Source organism: Oncorhynchus tshawytscha, linkage group LG13 (genome assembly GCF_018296145.1).
Source record: "Oncorhynchus tshawytscha isolate Ot180627B linkage group LG13, Otsh_v2.0, whole genome shotgun sequence".
In the NCBI taxonomy this organism is placed as follows: Eukaryota; Metazoa; Chordata; class Actinopteri; order Salmoniformes; family Salmonidae; genus Oncorhynchus; species Oncorhynchus tshawytscha.
Window position 1 is genome coordinate 87,014,944 of NC_056441.1, and position 20,594 is coordinate 87,035,537.

A 20,594-nucleotide genomic window follows, 5' to 3' on the forward strand; every position below is an offset into this window, starting at 1 on the left:
TGGGTATTTATTACACTTCTTTGATGTCACTTTTTAACAAACAAAAAAAATGTATATTTAGCACACAAAAAACATTTCATACAACATTCTGTTATTTTACTAGTGTAACTTCATGAATAAAATTCTGGGATATTTTAGGACTAACCATATGGCCATTTCGTAGCTCAATTTTCCATTTTGTATAAATGCAAAAAAACGTCTACCTAGCTACCTAGTTATTAGTGACGTCTGATGGGGTAAACGATACCCCCCGTAGCCTCGTGCGATAAACGTTAAATGTGCAGCCATGTGCCTCCCACGGTCACGTCAGTGAGGCAGGAACAAGGACAGACTATTGTACTGTGGCATAACGCTGTTCACCTCGTTGGTTATACACCAATATTTTGTTTATTGCACAGGATAGGAACGTTTCTGATAGCTTTTTTTTTTTACACTGTCAGCGGTGATTTCACTACTTGGATAAATCGGGATCATTGATTTCGTGTATTGTTGCTCCAGATTGATGCTTTCATTCACGTGTGAGTATGGAACATAATTGTTTAGATGTATCCAACAGACAAAGTACTGTATGTAGTCTATCAGAGTAATTACAACGTTCATTACACTGTTACTTCAGTTGAATACCGTTTTAGGATTGACAACCAACCAACTAATATTTTATAACCAAGGTAAAGTTTATATTTACACAATCGGACATTCGCCAAAAGCCATTTAAAGATGAAGAAATCAATAACTAATTCACCGTTTTGTCACAGAATCATCAAACTAGGTATGATTTATTCTATAAATGTCTAGCATACTTTTACAACCTTTGTTTTGAGTAGAAATTCCATTTTTGACTTGATAGAAATACATAAAATCTCAAATATCGCATTTAAAAGATGAATAAATTAATAACTAATTCAGTGATTGTCACAGAAAAAAAGTGAAAATATGCATTTATTTTGCAATAACTTTAAAGAAATGTTCATTTCAAGTGCAATTTGTTCTATATGAAGTCAGACAGTGTTTACATTACATTGTACAATGTTTACAGTCTTAAATTGTATGCCAAATCAGTGTTTGCATTGCTAGCTGCACATGTTTAAAGTAGTTACAAGGCACAACAGTCATTTATTTATGTCTCTAATTTAACAGCAAAGAGGCCCCTTCCAATCATTTTCTATTTAGGCTTTGTTGAAGTCCTTTGTCATCCCCAGACAAGCTGAATCCCCTGAGGTAATAGATTCAACTGTTCAACACTTACAGCCAAATGTTTAATACCCCAGGTATTCCCAGAACACATTGTGGAAAGTCTATAGATACAGTGGTCACTTTATTAGGTACAACGCCCTATGCATCTGGAGCAGCGTGAATTCAGACCTGTTGATGAAACTGGGAAAGGAGATAGACTCTCCAGCATCTGTGTTCTTTTGCCCATCTTAATGTTTTCTTTTTATTGGCCAGTCTGAGATATGGCTTTTTCTTTGCAACTCTGCCTAGAAGGCCAGCATCCCGGAGTCGCCTCTTCACTGTTGACGTGGAGACTGGTGTTTTGTGGGAACTATTTAATGAAGCTGCCAGTTGAGGACTTGTGATGCGTCTGTTTCTCAAACTAGACACTAATGTACTTGTCCTCTTGCTCAGTTGTGCACCGAGGCCTCCCACTCCTCTTTCTATTCTGGTTAGAGCCAGTTTGTGCTGTTCTGTGAAGGGAGTAGTACACAGTGTTGTATGAGATCTTCAGTTTCTTGGCAATTTCACGCATGGAATAGCCTTCATTTCTCAGAACAAGAATAGACCGATGAGTTTCAGAAGAAAGGTCTTTGTTTCTGGCCATTTTGAGCCTGTAATCAAACCCACAAATGCTGATGCTCCAATATATATATATATATATATATATATATATATATATATATATATATATATATATATATAACCAGGTAGGCTAGTTCAGAACAAGTTCTCATTTGCAACTGCGACCTGGCCAAGATAAAGCAAAGCAGTTTGACACATACAACAACACAGAGTTTCACATGGAATAAACAAACACACAACCAATAATACAGTAGAAAAAGCTATATACAGTATGTGCAAATGAGGTGAGATAAGGGAGGTAAGGCAATAAATAGGCCATGGTGGCGAAGGAATTACAATATAGCAATTAAACACTGGAATGGTAGGATGTGCAGAAGATGAATGTGCAAGTAGAGATACTGGGGTGCAAAGGAGCAAGATAAATAAGTACAGTATGGGGATGAGGTATATTGGATGGGCTATTTACAGATGAGCTATGTACAGGTGCAGTGATCTGTGAGCTGCTCTGACAGCTGGTGCATAAAGCTAGTGGGGGAGGTAAGAGTCTCCAGCTTCAGAGATTTTTGCAGTTCGTTCCAGTCATTGGCAGCAGAGGAGGATGAGATATACCTGCTTTGGCTTTGGGGATGAGATATACCTGCTGGAGCGCGTGCTACGGGTGGGTGCTGCTATGGTGACCAGTGAGCTGAGATAAGGCAGGGCTTTACCTAGCAGAGACTTGTAAATGTCCTGGAGCCAGTGGGTTTGGCGACGAATATGTAGCGAAGGCCAGCCAATGAGAGCATACATGTCACAGTGGTGGGTAGTATATGGGGCTTTGGTGACCAAATGGATGGCACTGTGATAGACTGCATCCAATTTGTTGAGAAGACTGTTGGAGGTTATTTTGTAAATGACATCGCCGAAGTCGAGGATTGGTAGGATGGTCAGTTTTACAAGGGTATGTTTGGCAGCATGAGTGAAGGATGCTTTGTTTGCGAAATAGGAAGCCGATTCTAGATTTAATTTTGGATTGGAGATGTTTTTTTATTTATGTTTTATTTATTTCACCTTTATTTAACCAGGTAGGCAAGTTGAGAACAAGTTCTCATTTACAATTGCGACCTGGCCAAGATAAAGCAAAGCAGTTCGACACATACAACGACACAGAGTTACACATGGAGTAAAACAAACATACAGTCAATAATACAGTATAAACAAGTCTATATACAATGTGAGCAAGTGAGGTGAGAAGGGAGGTAAAGGCAAAAAAGGCCATGGTGGCAAAGTAAATACAATATCGCAAGTAAAACACTGGAATGGTGGTTTTGCAATGGAAGAATGTGCAAAGTAGAAATAAAAATAATGGGGTGCAAAGGAGCAAAATAAATAAATAAAATAAAGTTGGGAAAGAGGTAGTTGTTTGGGCTAAATTATAGGTGGGCTATGTACAGGTGCAGTAATCTGTGAGCTGCTCTGACAGTTGGTGTTTAAAGCTAGTGAGGGAGATAAGTGTTTCCAGTTTCAGAGATTTTTGTAGTTTGTTCCAGTCATTGGCAGCAGAGAACTGGAAGGAGAGGCGGCCAAAGAAAGAATTGGTTCTGGGGGTGAATAGAGAGATATACCTGCTGGAGCGTGTGCTACAGGTGGGAGATGCTATGGTGACCAGCGAGCTGAGATAAGGGGGGACTTTACCTAGCAGGGTCTTGTAGATGACATGGAGCCAGTGGGTTTGGCGACGAGTATGAAGCGAGGGCCAGCCAACGAGAGCGTACAGGTCGCAATGGTGGGTAGTATATGGGGCTTTGGTGACAAAACGGATTGCACTGTGATAGACTGCATCCAATTTGTTGAGTAGGGTATTGGAGGCTATTTTGTAAATGACATCGCCAAAGTCGAGAATTGGTAGGATGGTCAATTTTACAAGGGTATGTTTGGCAGAATGAGTGAAGGATGCTTTGTTGCGAAATAGGAAGCCAATTCTAGATTTAACTTTGGATTGGAGATGTTTAATGTGAGTCTGGAAGGAGTTTTTACAGTCTAACCAGACACCTAGGTATTTGTAGTTGTCCACATATTCTAAGTCAGAGCTGTCCAGAGTAGTGATGTTGGACAGGCGGTTAGGTGCGGGCAGCGATCGGTTGAAGAGCATGCATTTAGTTTTACTTGCATTTAAGAGCAGTTGGAGGCCACAGAAGGAGAGTTGTATGGCATTGAAGCTCGTTTGGAGGTTTGTTTACACAGTGTCCAAAGAAGGGCCAGAGGTATACAGAATGGTGTTGTCTGCGTAGAGGTTGATCAAAGAATCACCAGCAGCAAGAGCGACATCATTGATGTTTACAGAGAAGAGAGTCGGCCCGAGAATTGAACCCTGTGGCACCCCCATAGAGAATGCCAGAGGTCCGGACAACAGGCCCACCGATTTGACACACTGAACTCTATCGGGGAAGTAGTTGGTGAACCAGGCGAGGCAGTCATTAGAGAAACCACGGCTGTTGAGTCTGCCAATAAGAATGTTGTGATTGACAGAGTCGAAAGCCTTAGCCAGGTTGATGAATACGGCTGCACAGTAATGTCTCTTATCAATGGCGGTTATGATATCGTTTAGGACCTTGAGCGTGGCTGAGGTGCACCCGTGCCCCCTCTGAAACCAGATTGCCTAGTAGAGAAGGTATGGTGAGATTCGAAATGGTCCTGATAATGGCCCTCTGGAGCGGCTCGAGAGTTTCAAGTTCCTTGGTGTCCACATCACCAACGAACTGTCATCGTCCAAACATACCAAGACAATCCTGAAGAGGGCACGACAAAACCTTTCCCCTTCAGGAGACTGAAAAGATATGGCATGGGCCCCCAGATCCTCCAAAGGTTCTACAGCTGCACCATCGATGTAATGCTGTGGGTACTGGTGGCAGAGAAGTCAGGCGCAGGAGAGCGAAAACTGGTTTACAAGGGTGTCGTTTAATATCCATAAACCACCGTCAACAGAACAAGAGAGATTTATCACACATTTCCCCCGTCGATGGGTTGATAATTGAGTCGCCTTCTTTTTGGAGAAGAGCCAAATCGACATATTCAGGGGGAATGAGCACGGTGGAGACCTGGTCTGGACTTTCCACCGTAGTAGCACCTACGGAAACCCCTAAACACCTCCTCGAGCACTCTCGCGACCACCCCGTGAGAGCCCTCCGTTGCCATGAAACAGTGGGGTCATGACAAGCTAGGCCTAGCACCACGGGGAACACAGGAGAGTCAATGAGGAAGAGACTGATTCTCTCCATGTGACCCCCCTGCGCCACCATACCCAGAGGAGCGGTGGCCTCCCTAATCAACCCTGACCCTAATGGTTGACTGTCTAAGGCGTGAACTAGGATGGGCATAGCCGCAGGAACCATGGGGATCCCTAAACTATGGACAAATGATCTGTCAATAATTCCCAGCCGCGCCTGAATCGAGGAGCGCCTTATGCTGGGAATGCGGGGAAAACTCAGGAAAAGTAATGAACAAAAACATGTGTGCAACAGAGTGCTCTGGGTGAGAATGGTGCCGGCTCACCTGAGGTGATGCCAGAGTACCCTGCCTGCTGCCTCGACCCCCAGAGGAACCAACCCAGCACCGACCGGAAGTGTGACCTCTGCGGCCACAGATGGTGCACGATACGGAACCTCCTCCGGTCTCCCTGAGCGCAGCACCTCCCAACTCCGTGGGCATCGGAGCGGTGGTGCTGGGGGATGGAACCAACAGACCCCAATCTGGACATCCGCGGGTAGCCAGCAGGTTATCCAGCCAAATGGACAGGTCTAACAGCTGTTCGAAGGTGAGGGTGGTGTCCCTGCAGGCCAACTCTCGATGGAGGTCCTTGCGCAAACTGCAGCGATAGTAGTCGATCAGGGCCCTGTTGTTCCATCCTGCTCCGGAGGCCAGGGTCCGAAAGTCCAAAGCGAACTCCTGTGCGCTCCTCGTCCCCTGCCGTAGGTAGAAAAGACGTTCACCCGCCGCTCTGCCCGGGCGGGTGGTCGAAGACTGCCCGGAAACGACGGGTGAACTCCTCAAAGTGGTCCAGCACCGGCGTTGGCCCACTCCAGGGCTTTCCCAGAGAGGCAGGAGATGAGGGAGGACACCCTCTCACAGCCTGAAGGAGCCGGGTGGACGGTTGCCAGGTATAACTCCAACTGCAGCAGGAAACCCTGGCAGCGGGCAGCCGTCCCATCGTACTCCCCGAGGAGGGTGAGGCGAATCCCACTGGAACCGGGTGCAGGGGGAGTGAGTAGTGGAGACCCCTGTTGTGCTGGGGGAGGCGCTGGAGGAACTCCCTGTCTCTCCCAGCGGTCCATTGTTGGTCCATGGCAGTGCTGAGAAGTCAGGTGCAGGAGAGCAAAAATTGATTTACAACGGTGTCGTTTAATATACATAAACTACCGTCAACAGAACAATACATGAAATGGGTCAAACATAACCCGGTAAATACCAGCATACCGTGCACAAGCACTACAAGAAACAAACAATTCCACACAAGGACATGGGGGGGGAACAGAGGGTTAAATACAAAATACTTAATGAGGGAAATGGAAACCAGGTGTGTAGGAAAACAAGACAAAACAAATGGAAAATGAAAAGTGGATCGACGATGGCTAGAAGACCGGTGACGCCGACCGCCGAACACCGCCCGAACAAGGAGAGGAAACGACTTCGGTGTAAATCGTGACAATCGAGAGCATCCTGGCCGGTTGCATCACTGCCTGGTATGGCAACTGCTTGGCATTTGACCGTAAGGCGCTACAGAGGGTAGTACGTATGGCCCAGTACATCACTGGGGCCAAGCTTCCTGCCATCCAGGACCTATATAAAAAGCGGTGTCAGAGGAAAGCCCATAAAATTGTCAGAGACTCCAGTCACTCAAGTTATAGACTGTTTTCTCTGCTATCGCACGGCAAGCGGTACAGGAATGGCAAGTTTAGGACCAAAAGGCTCCTCAACAGCTTCTACCCCCAAGCCATTAGACTGCTGAACAATTAATAAAAATCACCACCGGACAATTTACATTGTGGTCTAGTGGTCTTGTACTGTACAGGTGTGGTCTGGTGACAGGTACCTGTATCTATACTGTACAGGTGTGGTCTGGTGACAGGTACCTGTATCTGTACTGTCCAGGTGTGGTCTGGTGACAGGTACCTGTATCTATACTGTACAGGTGTGGTCTGGTGACAGGTACCTGTATCTGTACTGTCCAGGTGTGGTCTGGTGACAGGTACCTGTATCTATACTGTACAGGTGTGGTCTGGTGACAGGTACCTGTATCTGTACTGTACAGGTGTGGTCTGGTGACAGGTACCTGTATCTGTACTGTACAGGTGTGGTCTGGTGACAGGTACCTGTATCTGTACTGTACAGGTGTGGTCTGGTGACAGGTACCTGTATCTATACTGTACAGGTGTGGTCTGGTGACAGGTACCTGTATCTGTACTGTCCAGGTGTGGTCTGGTGACAGGTACCTGTATCTGTACTGTACAGGTGTGGTCTGGTGACAGGTACCTGTATCTATACTGTACAGGTGTGGTCTGGTGACAGGTACCTGTATCTATACTGTACAGGTGTGGTCTGGTGACAGGTACCTGTATCTATACTGTACAGGTGTGGTCTGGTGACAGGTACCTGTATCTATACTGTACAGGTGTGGTCTGGTGACAGGTACCTGTATCTATACTGTACAGGTGTGGTCTGGTGACAGGTACCTGTATCTATACTGTACAGGTGTGGTCTGGTGACAGGTACCTGTATCTGTCTGTACTCTCTGTTGATTTGTCTGTACAGGTGTGGTCTGGTGACCGGTACCTGTATCTATACTGTACAGGTGTGGTCTGGTGACAGGTACCTGTATCTGTCTGTACTCTCTGTTGGTCTGTCTGTACAGGTGTGGTCTGGTGACCGGTACCTGTGTGTGTACTCTACAGGTGCGAGTTGGTGACCTGTGTCTGTCGGTCTGTCTATCCAGGTGTGTGCTGGTGACACTTTTCCATGGAGATGCAGGTGGTGCAGCGGGCCAGGGAGAACTTCCTTGCCGGGAGGTCGCGACCCCTGGAGTTCAGAGTTCAGCAGCTCAAGTCCCTCCAGAGGATGATCACAGACAGACAGGGAGAGATCGCCACCGCCCTCAAACAGGACATCAACAGGGTAAAATCTTCGCACTGGACTTATCTGGGTTGGGGTCAATTAAAATATTGAAGACAAACATTTCAGGAAGTAAAGTGAATTTGCCTTTTGTGCCCTGGTCAAAAGTAGGGCGTGATGTTCCATTTGGAACGTGTCCTTTATCTCACATCAATAAATCTCACTTTGCGTTTCACAGAGCCAGTACGACACCCCATTGTTGGAGCTGATCGGCCTGGAGAATGAGATCAGCCTGGCTGTGTCAAAGCTGGCGCAGTGGGCTGCTCCTCGGCCAGTAGAGAAGAGCCTCCTCACCATCTCAGACCAGGTACAGTGAACTACATCAGTCCTTAACAGCAGACATTTACACTTAACTACTCTCTTAGAAAGTAGGTCCTACGGCTGTCTCCGTTTGGAGAAGCATTTGAATAACCCCTCCCACACAGGGTTCTATATGAAACCCAACACGGTTCTACATGGATCTCAAAAGGTTTCTTCTAAAGGTTTCTTCCATGGGGACAGCTGAAGGACATTTTTTTTTCTAGGAGTATATATGTAAACCATTTAGCCACTGACTGAGAGGATTAATACAGTTTCATGTAATTGAAGGTATATATCCAGCCAGAGCCCCTGGGAGTGGTCCTCATCATCGGGGCCTGGAACTACCCCTGGGCCCTCACCCTGCAGCCCCTGGTCGGGGCCATCGCGGCTGGTACGCCCCCCATGTTTATCTTTCCCCTCCATTCCTATTCCTCCATAGCTGTGTTTATTTTCAGCGTTGCCTTAGATTGTAAACTGTCATGTTCAAAACATATACATGTAATGGTTGTAAAGATGAGGAGAGGTCTGGCTGTAATAAAGAGATGCTCTACTTTTTTGACACCACACTCCACAAAGCAAGTCCTGCAGGCTCTTGTCTAATCTTGGTTATTGTCCCGTTGTGTGGTCCAGTGTTGCAGGGAAAGACCTAGTTCAGCTGCAGCTGGTCCAGAACAGAGTGGCACCACTTGCTCTACATTGTAATCAGAGGGCTGATATAAATACTATGCTGCCAGTCTCTCTTCGCTAAGAGTTGAGGAGAGACTGACTGCGTCACTTCTTTTTAGAAGAAACATTAATGTGTTGAAAATCCCAAAAGGTTTGCATAGTCAATTTACACACAGCTCTGACACACACACTTACCCCACCAACCAAATTTGTCTCCACTTTTGTGGATTGGGGTGATCAACCCTTGGTTCCAAATATTGGGGAAGGTGCCAGAGCTAAGGATGATGTTAAAGAGTTTTAGTATAGCCAATTGGAATTTGTGGTCTGTATATTTGATCATTTCATTGAGGATACCATCAACACCACAGGCCTTTTTGGGTTGGAGGGTTTTTATTTTGTCCTGTAACTCGTTCAAGGTAATTGGAGAATCCAGTGGGTTCTGGTCGTCTTTAATAGTTGATTCTAAGATCTGTATTTGATCATGTATATGTTTTTGCTGTTTGTTGTTTGTTATAGGGCCAAAAAGATTGAAGAAGTGGTTTACTCGTACATCTCCATTTTGGATAGATAACTCTTCGTGTTGTTGTTTGTTTAGTGTTTTCCAATTTTCCCAGAAGTGGTTAGAGTCTATGGATTCTTCAATTACATTGAGCTGATTTCTGATGTGCTGTTCCTTCTTTTTCCGTAGTGTATTTCTGTATTGTTTTAGTGATTCACCATAGTGAAGGCGTAGACTCCGGTTTTCTTTGGTCTCTATGTTTTTGGTTGGACAGGTTTCTCAATGTCTTTCTTAGGTTTTTGCATTCTTCATCAAACCATTTGTCATTGTTGTTCATTTTCTTCGGTTTTCTGTTTACATTTTTTAGATTTCATAGAGAAGCTGAGAGATCAAATATACTGTTTAGCTTTTCTACTGCCAAGTTTACACCTTCACTATTACAGTGGAATGTTTTGTCCAGGAAGTTGTCTAAAATGGTTGAATTTGTTGTTCACTAAATGTTTTTTGTTAGGTTTCTACGCTACAGTCCTTCCATCTGTAGCATTTCTTAATATTATTCAGTTGCTTTGGCTTTGATGCCTCATGATTGAGTATTGCTCTGTTTAAATAGACGGTGATTTTGCTGTGATCTGATAGGGGTGTCAGTGGGCTGACTGTGAACGCTCTGAGAGACTCTGGGTTGAGGTCAGTGATAAAGTAGTCTACAGTACTACTGCCAAGAGATGAGCTATAGGTGTACCTACCATAGGAGTCCCCTCGAAGCCTACCATTGGCTATGTACATACCCAGCGTGCGACAGAGCTGCAGGAGTTGTAACCCGTTTTTGTTGGTTACGTTGCCATAGTTGTGCCTATGGGGGCATGAGGGAGGGAATGCTGTCACCTCCAGGTAGGTGCTTGTCCCCCTTTGTGCTGAGGGCATTTAGGTCGCCACAGACTAGTACATGTCCCAGATTCGAGAAATGATTGATTTCCCCCTCCATGATGGAGAAGCTGTCTTCATTAAAGTATGATGATTCTATATTTTTTATTTCACCTTTATTTAACCAGGTAGGCAAGTTGAGAACAAGTTCTCGTTTACAACTGCAACCTGGCCAAGATAAAGCAAAACAGTGCGACACACACAACAACACAGAGTTACACATAAACAAACATACAGTCAATGTGCAAATGAGGTAAGATTAGGGAGGTAAGGCAATAAATAGGCCGTAGTGGCGAAATAATTACAATTTAGCAATTTGTAGTGGGGGATATAGGTAGCACACAGGAGGACATTTTTCCCTGTTAAGATCATTTCCTTTTGAGTTTATAGCCAAATGTAAAATGCTCCTGTTTTGATTAATTTAATAGAATGAGTAATTACTGCTCTATATCAAATTAGCATACCCCCTGAGTCACTTCCCTGGTTCACACCTGGTAGTGTGGTGGATGGGACTACCAGCTCTCTGTAACCTAGAGGACAACCAGTGGGTCCACCTCCTCTATACCACCCACCTGGTAGTGTGGTGGATGGGACTACCAGCTCTCTGTAACCTAGAGGACAACCAGTGGGTCCACCTCCTCTATACCACCCACCTGGTAGTGTGGTGGATGGGACTACCAGCTCTCTGTAACCTAGGGGACAATCAGTTTGTCCATCTACTATATACCACACACCTGGTAGCTTGGTGGATGGGACTACCAGCTCTCTGTAACCTAGAGGGCAACCAGTGGGTCCGTCTCCTCTATACCACCCACCTGGTAGTTTGGTGGATGGGACTACCAGCTCTCTGTAACCTAGAGGGAAACCAGTGGGTCCATCTCCTCTATACCCTGTTTCACACCTGGTAGTTTGGTGGATGGGACTACCAGCTCTCTGTAACCTAGAGGACAACCAGTGGGTCCACCTCCTCTATACCACCCACCTGGTAGTGTGGTGGATGGGACTACCAGCTCTCTGTAACCTAGAGGACAACCAGTGGGTCCACCTCCTCTATACCACCCACCTGGTAGTGTGGTGGATGGGACTACCAGCTCTCTGTAACCTAGAGGGCAACCAGTGGGTCCGTCTCCTCTATACCACCCACCTGGTAGTTTGGTGGATGGGACTACCAGCTCTCTGTAACCTAGAGGGCAACCAGTGGGTCCATCTCCTCTATACCCTGTTGCACACCTGGTAGTGTGGTGGATGGGACTACCAGCTCTCTGTAACCTAGAGGGCAACCAGTGGGTCCGTCTCCTCTATACCACCCACCTGGTAGTTTGGTGGATGGGACTACCAGCTCTCTGTAACCTAGAGGGCAACCAGTGGGTCCGTCTCCTCTATACCACACACCTGGTAGTTTGGTGGATGGACTACCAGCTCTCTGTAACCTAGAGGGCAACCAGTGGGTCCGTCTCCTCTATACCACCCACCTGGTAGTTTGGTGGATGGACTACCAGCTCTCTGTAACCTAGAGGGCAACCAGTGGGTCCGTCTCCTCTATACCACCCACCTGGTAGTTTGGTGGATGGGACTACCAGCTCTCTGTAACCTAGAGGACAACCAGTGGGTCCGTCTCCTCTATACCAGGTTTCTTGTAGAATGACGATGTCTGTATTTCTGATTTATTTGTTTCAGGTTCCTGCTCTTCAGGCCAAAGCCAGATGACCTCAGGCCTTAGATATTCCAGGATGAGATAGTGAAGGCTTTATGTTCCATAAACTGTCCAGTGTTGTTGGTCGTGTGGTTTGGCCTCAGACCAATAAGTGGGAACAGAGCCTGCTGAGCATCTGGTACATGCCATTGGCTTGGGCTAGTGAGAGAGTGGGGGTTGGGCCTGTTTGCCCGCTCACAGCCTGGGCGTATATGTCAGGCTTCCATGTTGAGGACCTCTTTGCGGGGTGGGGTGCATGGGGTGGGCAGGAGGGGCATAGGTCTGATCTGAGGGGGTCTGATCATGGTTGACTGGGGGGGGTTGGGTTGGATGTGGCTGGTGGTGTTGTGGTCTGGATGTAGGTCCTCTCGGCGTGGGTTCTCTGTGTGTAGGTCCGGGGGGTCTTGCTGGTCTGCGTGGGGTGTCTATTGATCTGTTGCTCCTGTATGAAGTGTTGGGGATACGTTTGAGAGCGATGTCCTTTAGAGTCCAGGCGAAGGTGGACTCTGCTGCCTTGTAGAGGTGGACCTGGTCATAGAGGCTGTTCTAGTCCAGGGTGGACCTGGTCATAGAGGCTGTTCTAGTCCAGGGTGGAGTGGTGGACCTGGTCATAGAGGCTGTTCTAGTCCAGGGTGGACCTGGTCATAGAGGTTGCTCTAGTCCAGGGTGGACCTGGTCATAGAGGCTGTTCTAGTCCAGGGTGGAGTGGTGGACCTGGTCATAGAGGCTGTTCTAGTCCAGGGTGGAGTGGTGGACCTGGTCATAGAGGCTGTTCAAGTCCAGGGTGGACCTGGTCATAGAGGCTGTTCAAGTCCAGGGTGGACCTGGTCATAGAGGCTGTTCAAGTCCAGGGTGGACCTGGTCATAGAGGCTGTTCTAGTCCAGGGTGGACCTGGTCATAGAGGCTGTTCTAGTCCAGGGTGGACCTGGTCATAGAGGCTGTTCTAGTCCAGGGTGAAGTGGTGGACCAGGAAAACATTTGGTTTTGAGGCACAGTCATGGGAAATACCCCAGTCATAGGCTGTTCTCTCTACTACATCATGGCAAGCAGTACCGGAGTGCCAAGTCCAGGACAAAAAGGCTTCTCAACAGTTTTTAACCCCAAGCCAAAAGACTCCTGAACAGGTAACCAAATAGCTACCAGGACTATTTGCATTTGCATGTGGGGAGGTTGTCAGGAGGGCTATCAGGGTGGCTGATGGGGGGGTGCTCAGGTGTGGACTGTTCTGCTGTGATGTTGAGGCTATGGCCAGGGTCTGGTGTGGACTGTTCTGCTGTGATGTTGAGGCTATGGCCAGGGTCTGGTGTGGACTGTTCTGCTGTGATGTTGAGGCTATGGCCAGGGTCTGGTGTGGACTGTTCTGCTGTGATGTTGAGGCTATGGCCAGGGTCTGGTGTGGACTGTTCTGCTGTGATGTTGAGGCTATGGCCAGGGTCTGGTGTGGACTGTTCTGCTGTGATGTTGAGGCTATGGCCAGGGTCTGGTGTGGACTGTTCTGCTGTGATGTTGAGGCTATGGCCAGGGTCTGGTGTGGACTGTTCTGCTGTGATGTTGAGGCTATGGCCAGGGTCTGGTGTGGACTGTTCTGCTGTGATGTTGAGGCTATGGCCAGGGTCTGGTGTGGACTGTTCTGCTGTGATGTTGAGGCTATGGCCAGGGTCTGATGTGGACTGTTCTGCTGTGGTGTTGAGGCTATGGCCAGGGTCTGGTGTGGACTGTTCTGCTGTGGTGTGGAGACTTTTGTCGTGAGATGAGGTGGGCTGTTCTGCTGGCTTCTCTGTGATGGTGGCCACCTATCTAGTAGGTTGTTCTCTGTCAAACGCCATCCCCCTCAACCTCTCCTCCAGCAGTCTGATCCTCTCCTCCATCCCCCTCACCCAGCAGTCTGATCCTCTCCTCCATCCCCCTCACCCAGCAGTCTGATCCTCTCCTCCATCCCCCTCACCCAGCAGTCTGATCCTCTCCTCCATCCCCCTCACCCTCTCCTCCAGCAGTCTGATCCTCTCCTCTATCCCCCTCTCCTCCAGCAGTCTGATCCTCTCCTCCATCCCCCTCACCCAGCAGTCTGATCCTCTCCTCCATCCCCCTCACCCAGCAGTCTGATCCTCTCCTCTATCCCCCTCAACCTCTCCTCCAGCAGTCTGATCCTCTCCTCCATCCCCTCACCTCCAGCAGTCTGATCCTCTCCTCCATCCCCCTCACCCAGCAGTCTGATCCTCTCCTCCATCCCCCTCACCCAGCAGTCTGATCCTCTCCTCTATCCCCCTCAACCTCTCCTCCAGCAGTCTGATCCTCTCCTCCATCCCCCTCACCTCCAGCAGTCTGATCCTCTCCTCCATCCCCCTCACCCAGCAGTCTGATCCTCTCCTCCATCCCCCTCACCCAGCAGTCTGATCCTCTCCTCCATCCCCCTCACCCTCTCCTCCAGCAGTCTGATCCTCTCCTCTATCCCCCTCTCCTCCAGCAGTCTGATCCTCTCCTCCATCCCCCTCACCCAGCAGTCTGATCCTCTCCTCCATCCCCCTCACCCAGCAGTCTGATCCTCTCCTCTATCCCCCTCAACCTCTCCTCCAGCAGTCTGATCCTCTCCTCCATCCCCCTCACCTCCAGCAGTCTGATCCTCTCCTCCATCCCCTCACCCAGCAGTCTGATCCTCTCCTCCATCCCCCTCACCCAGCAGTCTGATCCTCTCCTCTATCCCCCTCAACCTCTCCTTCAGCAGTCTGATCCTCTCCTCCATCCCCCTCACCTCCAGCAGTCTGATCCTCTCCTCCATCCCCCTCACCCAGCAGTCTGATCCTCTCCTCCATCCCCCTCACCCAGCAGTCTGATCCTCTCCTCCATCCCCCTCACCCAGCAGTCTGATCCTCTCCTCCATCCCCCTCACCCAGCAGTCTGATCCTCTCCTCCATCCCCCTCACCCAGCAGTCTGATCCTCTCCTCCATCCCCCTCACCCAGCAGTCTGATCCTCTCCTCCATCCCCCTCACCCTCTCCTCCAGCAGTCTGATCCTCTCCTCTATCCCCCTCTCCTCCAGCAGTCTGATCCTCTCCTCCATCCCCCTCACCCAGCAGTCTGATCCTCTCCTCTATCCCCCTCAACCTCTCCTCCAGCAGTCTGATCCTCTCCTCCATCCCCCTCACCCAGCAGTCTGATCCTCTCCTCCATCCCCCTCACCCAGCAGTCTGATCCTCTCCTCTATCCCCCTCAACCTCTCCTCCAGCAGTCTGATCCTCTCCTCCATCCCCCTCACCCTCTCCTCCAGCAGTCTGATCCTCTCCTCTATCCCCCTCTCCTCCAGCAGTCTGATCCTCTCCTCCATCCCCCTCACCCAGCAGTCTGATCCTCTCCTCTATCCCCCTCAACCTCTCCTCCAGCAGTCTGATCCTCTCCTCCATCCCCCTCACCCAGCAGTCTGATCCTCTCCTCCATCCCCCTCACCCAGCAGTCTGATCCTCTCCTCTATCCCCCTCAACCTCTCCTCCAGCAGTCTGATCCTCTCCTCCATCCCCCTCACCTCCAGCAGTCTGATCCTCTCCTCCATCCCCCTCACCCAGCAGTCTGATCCTCTCCTCCATCCCCCTCACCCAGCAGTCTGATCCTCTCCTCCATCCCCCTCACCCAGCAGTCTGATCCTCTCCTCCATCCCCCTCACCCAGCAGTCTGATCCTCTCCTCCATCCCCCTCACCCAGCAGTCTGATCCTCTCCTCCATCCCCCTCACCCAGCAGTCTGATCCTCTCCTCCATCCCCCTCACCTCCAGCAGTCTGATCCTCTCCTCCATCCCCCTCACCCAGCAGTCTGATCCTCTCCTCCATCCCCCTCACCCAGCAGTCTGATCCTCTCCTCCATCCCCCTCTCCTCCAGCAATCTGATCCTCTCCTCCATCCCCCTCTCCTCCAGCAGTCTGATCCTCTCCTCCATCCCCCTCACCTCCAGCAGTCTGATCCTCTCCTCCATCCCCCTCACCCTCTCCTCCAGCAGTCTGATCCTCTCCTCCATCCCCTCACCCAGCAGTCTGATCCTCTCCTCCATCCCCCTCACCCTCTCCTCCAGCAGTCTGATCCTCTCCTCCATCCCCCTCACCCAGCAGTCTGATCCTCTCCTCCATCCCCCTCACCCTCTCCTCCAGCAGTCTGATCCTCTCCTCTAGTGCTCTGTTTTTCTCCTGCTCTTTCTCCTGATGAAGTTGTCTCACCACTGTCCAGAGTGCAGATGTCTCGCTCTCCACCTCCAGCTCTCCGGGTCTGGTTAAGGGGGTGTTGTTGTGCTGGACTGTTGTCTGGGTCTGTGCTGACTGGAGTGTAATCACCTGCTGTTCCAGCTCCACCTGCCTTACCTACAGCTGGTTGAATTGATCCTTCATTTCAATGAGAGGGTAGTACTCTGTCCTGTGAGGTTGACTTTCCGCTTGGGGTTGCTTGTCTGTGGGGTTGTACAATGAAGAGGTCTGGTCTGACCCGCTCGGGGTGGGGGTATCTTTCTCAAGGGAGAGCTTCTCCTGCTTGGCTAATTATTTGATTAGGTGAAAGTCCAGCTAAAACTGTTTGGGGTTACCCTGTACCAATACTGTTCCAGACTTATAGAGATTTATAGCTGACTCAGAGTCCTCGTTGTCGAGTAACCTGGGATTCCATCCATCGTTAACACCCCCTCATCTTAACAGAGTGGTAGTGTGTTAATATAGCACTGTGTTAGGGGATGGTCTGGTTAATATAGCACTGTACCAGGGGATGGTCTGGTTAATATAGCACTGTACCAGGGGATGGTCTGGTTAATATAGCACTGTGTCAGGGGATGGTCTGGTTAATATAGCACTGTGCCAGGGGATGGTCTGGTTAATATAGCACTGTGCCAGGGGATGGTCTGGTTAATATAGCACTGTGCCAGGGGATGGTCTGGTTAATATAGCTCCATGCCAGGGGATGGTCTGGTTAATATAGCACTGTACCAGGGGATGGTCTGGTTAATATAGCACTGTACCAGGGGATGGTCTGGTTAATATAGCACTGTACCAGGGGATGGTCTGGTTAATATAGCACTGTACCAGGGGATGGTCTGGTTAATATAGCACTGTGTCAGGGGATGGTCTGGTTAATATAGCACTGTGCCAGGGGATGGTCTGGTTAATATAGCACTGTACCAGGGGATGGTCTGGTTAATATAGCTCCATGCCAGGGGATGGTCTGGTTAATATAGCACTGTACCAGGGGATGGTCTGGTTAATATAGCACTGTGTCAGGGGATGGTCTGGTTAATATAGTACTGTGTCAGGGGATGGTCTGGTTAATATAGCACTGTACCAGGGGATGGTCTGGTTAATATAGCACTGTACCAGGGGATGGTCTGGTTAATATAGCACTGTACCAGGAGATGGTCTGGTTAATATAACACTGTACCAGGGGATGGTCTGGTTAATATAGCACTGTACCAGGGGATGGTCTGGTTAATATAACACTGTACCAGGGGATGGTCTGGTTAATATAGCACTGTACCAGGGGATGGTCTGGTTAATATAGCACTGTACCAGGGGATGGTCTGGTTAATATAACACTGTACCAGGGGATGGTCTGGTTAATATAGCTCTGTACCAGGGGATGGTCTGGTTAATATAGCACTGTACCAGGGGATGGTCTGGTTAATATAACACTGTACCAGGGGATGGTCTGGTTAATATAACACTGTACCAGGGGATGGTCTGGTTAATATAGCACTGTACCAGGGGATGGTCTGGTTAATATAGCACTGTACCAGGGGATGGTCTGTGTGGAAGATTAAGTTGCTTATGTTCCCATTTTTATTTTAGTCAGCAAAAAGCCTCTCTTGATTTTACATAAGGAGGTTCATTTTGTAATCTTTTCTTGCCTTTACATACACAGGGTACTGTATTGTATTTCCCTCTGAACAGCGGGAGGCAGCTTCAAAGGCCTCTGCATCTGGGTGGAGTAGACTGTTGGATCCTCCTGCCATTGTTGGGCTGAAAGGCGTTGACAACTCTCACGTGACACGTCAGTGCTAATTGAAGCTGTATCAAGCTTGGTAGCCTTCATTTAGCAGTCAGTCCTTATGAAGTAAAATATGTCATTGTAATGTTTTTTTTCCCCTTGGCTTTTGGAAATAAAATATAGCTTCAGACCAAACATTACTCAATCAGTTTTAGGTTGGATGGTGTTTTCAGGTGCTGTATATCTTGGGAATGATAATCTTTGGTAGTTGTAAGGCTTCCAGGTGATGCCGTAATTTTGTCCAAAATCAGGTTGTAGGTTTGGAGTTTTGATTTGGAGTGGAGGTTATGTTGTAGAGAGTAGCATCCTGTATATGTCCTGGTGACATAGTGAAGGTTATGTTGTAGAGGGTAGCATCCTGTATATGTCCTGGTGACATAGTGAAGGTTATGTTGTAGAGGGTAGCATCCTGTATATGTCCTGGTGACATAGTGTTGTAGAGGGTAGCATCCTGTATATGTCCTGGTGACATAGTGGAGGTTATGTTGTAGAGGGTAGCATCCTGTATATGTCCTGGTGACATAGTGAAGGTTATGTTGTAGAGAGTAGCATCCTGTATATGTCCTGGTGACATAGTGAAGGTTATGTTGTAGAGAGTAGCATCCTGTATATGTCCTGGTGACATAGTGAAGGTTATGTTGTAGAGAGTAGCATCCTGTATATGTCCTGGTGACATAGTGAAGGTTATGTTGTAGAGAGTAGCATCCTGTATATGTCCTGGTGACATAGTGAAGGTTATGTTGTAGAGAGTAGCATCCTGTATATGTCCTGGTGACATAGTGAAGGTTATGTTGTAGAGGGTAGCATCCTGTATATGTCCTGGTGACATAGTGAAGGTTATGTTGTAGAGAGTAGCATCCTGTATATGTCCTGGTGACATAGTGAAGGTTATGTTGTAGAGGGTAGCATCCTGTATATGTTCCTGGTGACATAGTGAAAGTTATGTTGTAGAGAGTAGCATCCTGTATATGTCCTGGTGACATAGTGAAGGTTATGTTGTAGAGAGTAGCATCCTGTATATGTCCTGGTGACAAAGTGAAGGTTATGTTGTAGAGAGTAGCATCCTGTATATGTCCTGGTGACAAAGTGAAGGTTATGTTGTAGAGAGTAGTATCCTGTATATGTCCTGGTGACATAGTGAAGGTTATGTTGTAGAGAGTAGCATCCTGTATATGTCCTGGTGACATAGTGAAGGTTATGTTGTAGAGAGTAGCATCCTGTATATGTCCTGGTGACAAAGTGAAGGTTATGTTGTAGAGAGTAGCATCCTGTATATGTCCTGGTGACATAGTGAAGGTTATGTTGTAGAGAGTAGCATCCTGTATATGTCCTGGTGACATAGTGAAGGTTATGTTGTAGAGAGTAGCATCCTGTATATGTCCTGGTGACATAGTGAAGGTTATGTTGTAGAGAGTAGCATCCTGTATATGTCCTGGTGACATAGTGTTGTAGAGAGTAGCATCCTGTATATGTCCTGGTGACATAGTGAAGGTTATGTTGTAGAGAGTAGCATCCTGTATATGTCCTGGTGACATAGTGAAGGTTATGTTGTAGAGGGTAGCATCCTGTATATGTCCTGGTGACATAGTGAAGGTTGTGTTGTAGAGGGTAGCATCCTGTATATGTCCTGGTGACATAGTGAAGGTTATGTTGTAGAGGGTAGCATCCTGTATATGTCCTGGTGACATAGTGAAGGTTATGTTGTAGAGGGTAGTATCCTGTATATGTCAAATCAAATCAAATGTATTTATATAGCCCTTCGTACATCAGCTGATATCTCAAAGTGCTGTACAGAAACCCAGCCTAAAACCCCAAACAGCAAGCAATGCAGGTGTAGAAGCACAGTGGCTAGGAAAAACTCCCTAGAAAGGCCAAAACCTAGGAAGAAACCTAGAGAGGAACCAGGCTATGTGGGGTGGCCAGTCCTCTTCTGGCTGTGCCGGGTGGAGATTATAACAGAACATGGCCAAGATGTTCAAATGTTCATAAATGACCAGCATGGTCGAATAATAATAAGGCAGAACAGTTGAAACTGGAGCAGCAGCACAGTCAGGTGGAAGTTGAAACTGGAGCAGCAGCATGGCCAGGTGGACTGGGGACAGCAAGGAGTCATCATGTCAGGTAGTCCTGGGGCATGGTCCTAGGGCTCAGGTCAGTTGAAACTGGAACAGCAGCATGGCCAGGTGGACTGGGGACAGCAAGGAGTCATCATGTCAGGTAGTCCTGGAGCTCAGGTCCTAGGGCTCAGGTCCTCCGAGAGAGCAAAAGAAAGAGAGAAGGAGAGAATTAGAGAACGCACACTTAGATTCACACAGGACACCGAATAGGACAGGAGAAGTACTCCAGATATAACAAACTGACCCCAGCCCCCCGACACAAACTACTGCAGCATAAATACTGGAGGCTGAGACAGGAGGGGTCAGGAGACCTGGTGACATAGTAGAGGGTAGCATCCTGTATATGTCCTGGTGACATAGTGAAGGTTATGCTGTAGAGAGTAGCATCCTGTATATGTCCTGGTGACATAGTGAAGGTTATGTTGTAGAGGGTAGCATCCTGTATATGTTC

At 48.1% G+C, this 20,594-nt stretch overlaps 1 protein-coding gene across 4 annotated transcripts in view; it reads left to right on the forward strand.

Moving 5' to 3' along the window:
* Positions 1–296: 296 nt before the first annotated feature.
* Positions 297–20,594, forward strand: part of LOC112240293 (aldehyde dehydrogenase family 3 member A2) — a 38,017-nt gene continuing 17,719 nt past the window's right edge. Inside the window, exons 1-4 of one of the 4 annotated variants that reach the window (XM_042296482.1) lie at positions 297–518; positions 7,766–7,944; positions 8,120–8,248; positions 8,530–8,632. In XM_042296482.1, coding sequence (XP_042152416.1) covers positions 7,789–7,944; positions 8,120–8,248; positions 8,530–8,632 — 388 coding nt within the window. In that variant the 5' untranslated portion in view covers positions 297–518; positions 7,766–7,788. The remainder of the gene's footprint in view (positions 519–7,765; positions 7,945–8,119; positions 8,249–8,529; positions 8,633–20,594) is intronic. The other 3 variants (XM_042296483.1, XM_042296484.1, XM_042296485.1) reach the window with 3 other exon arrangements.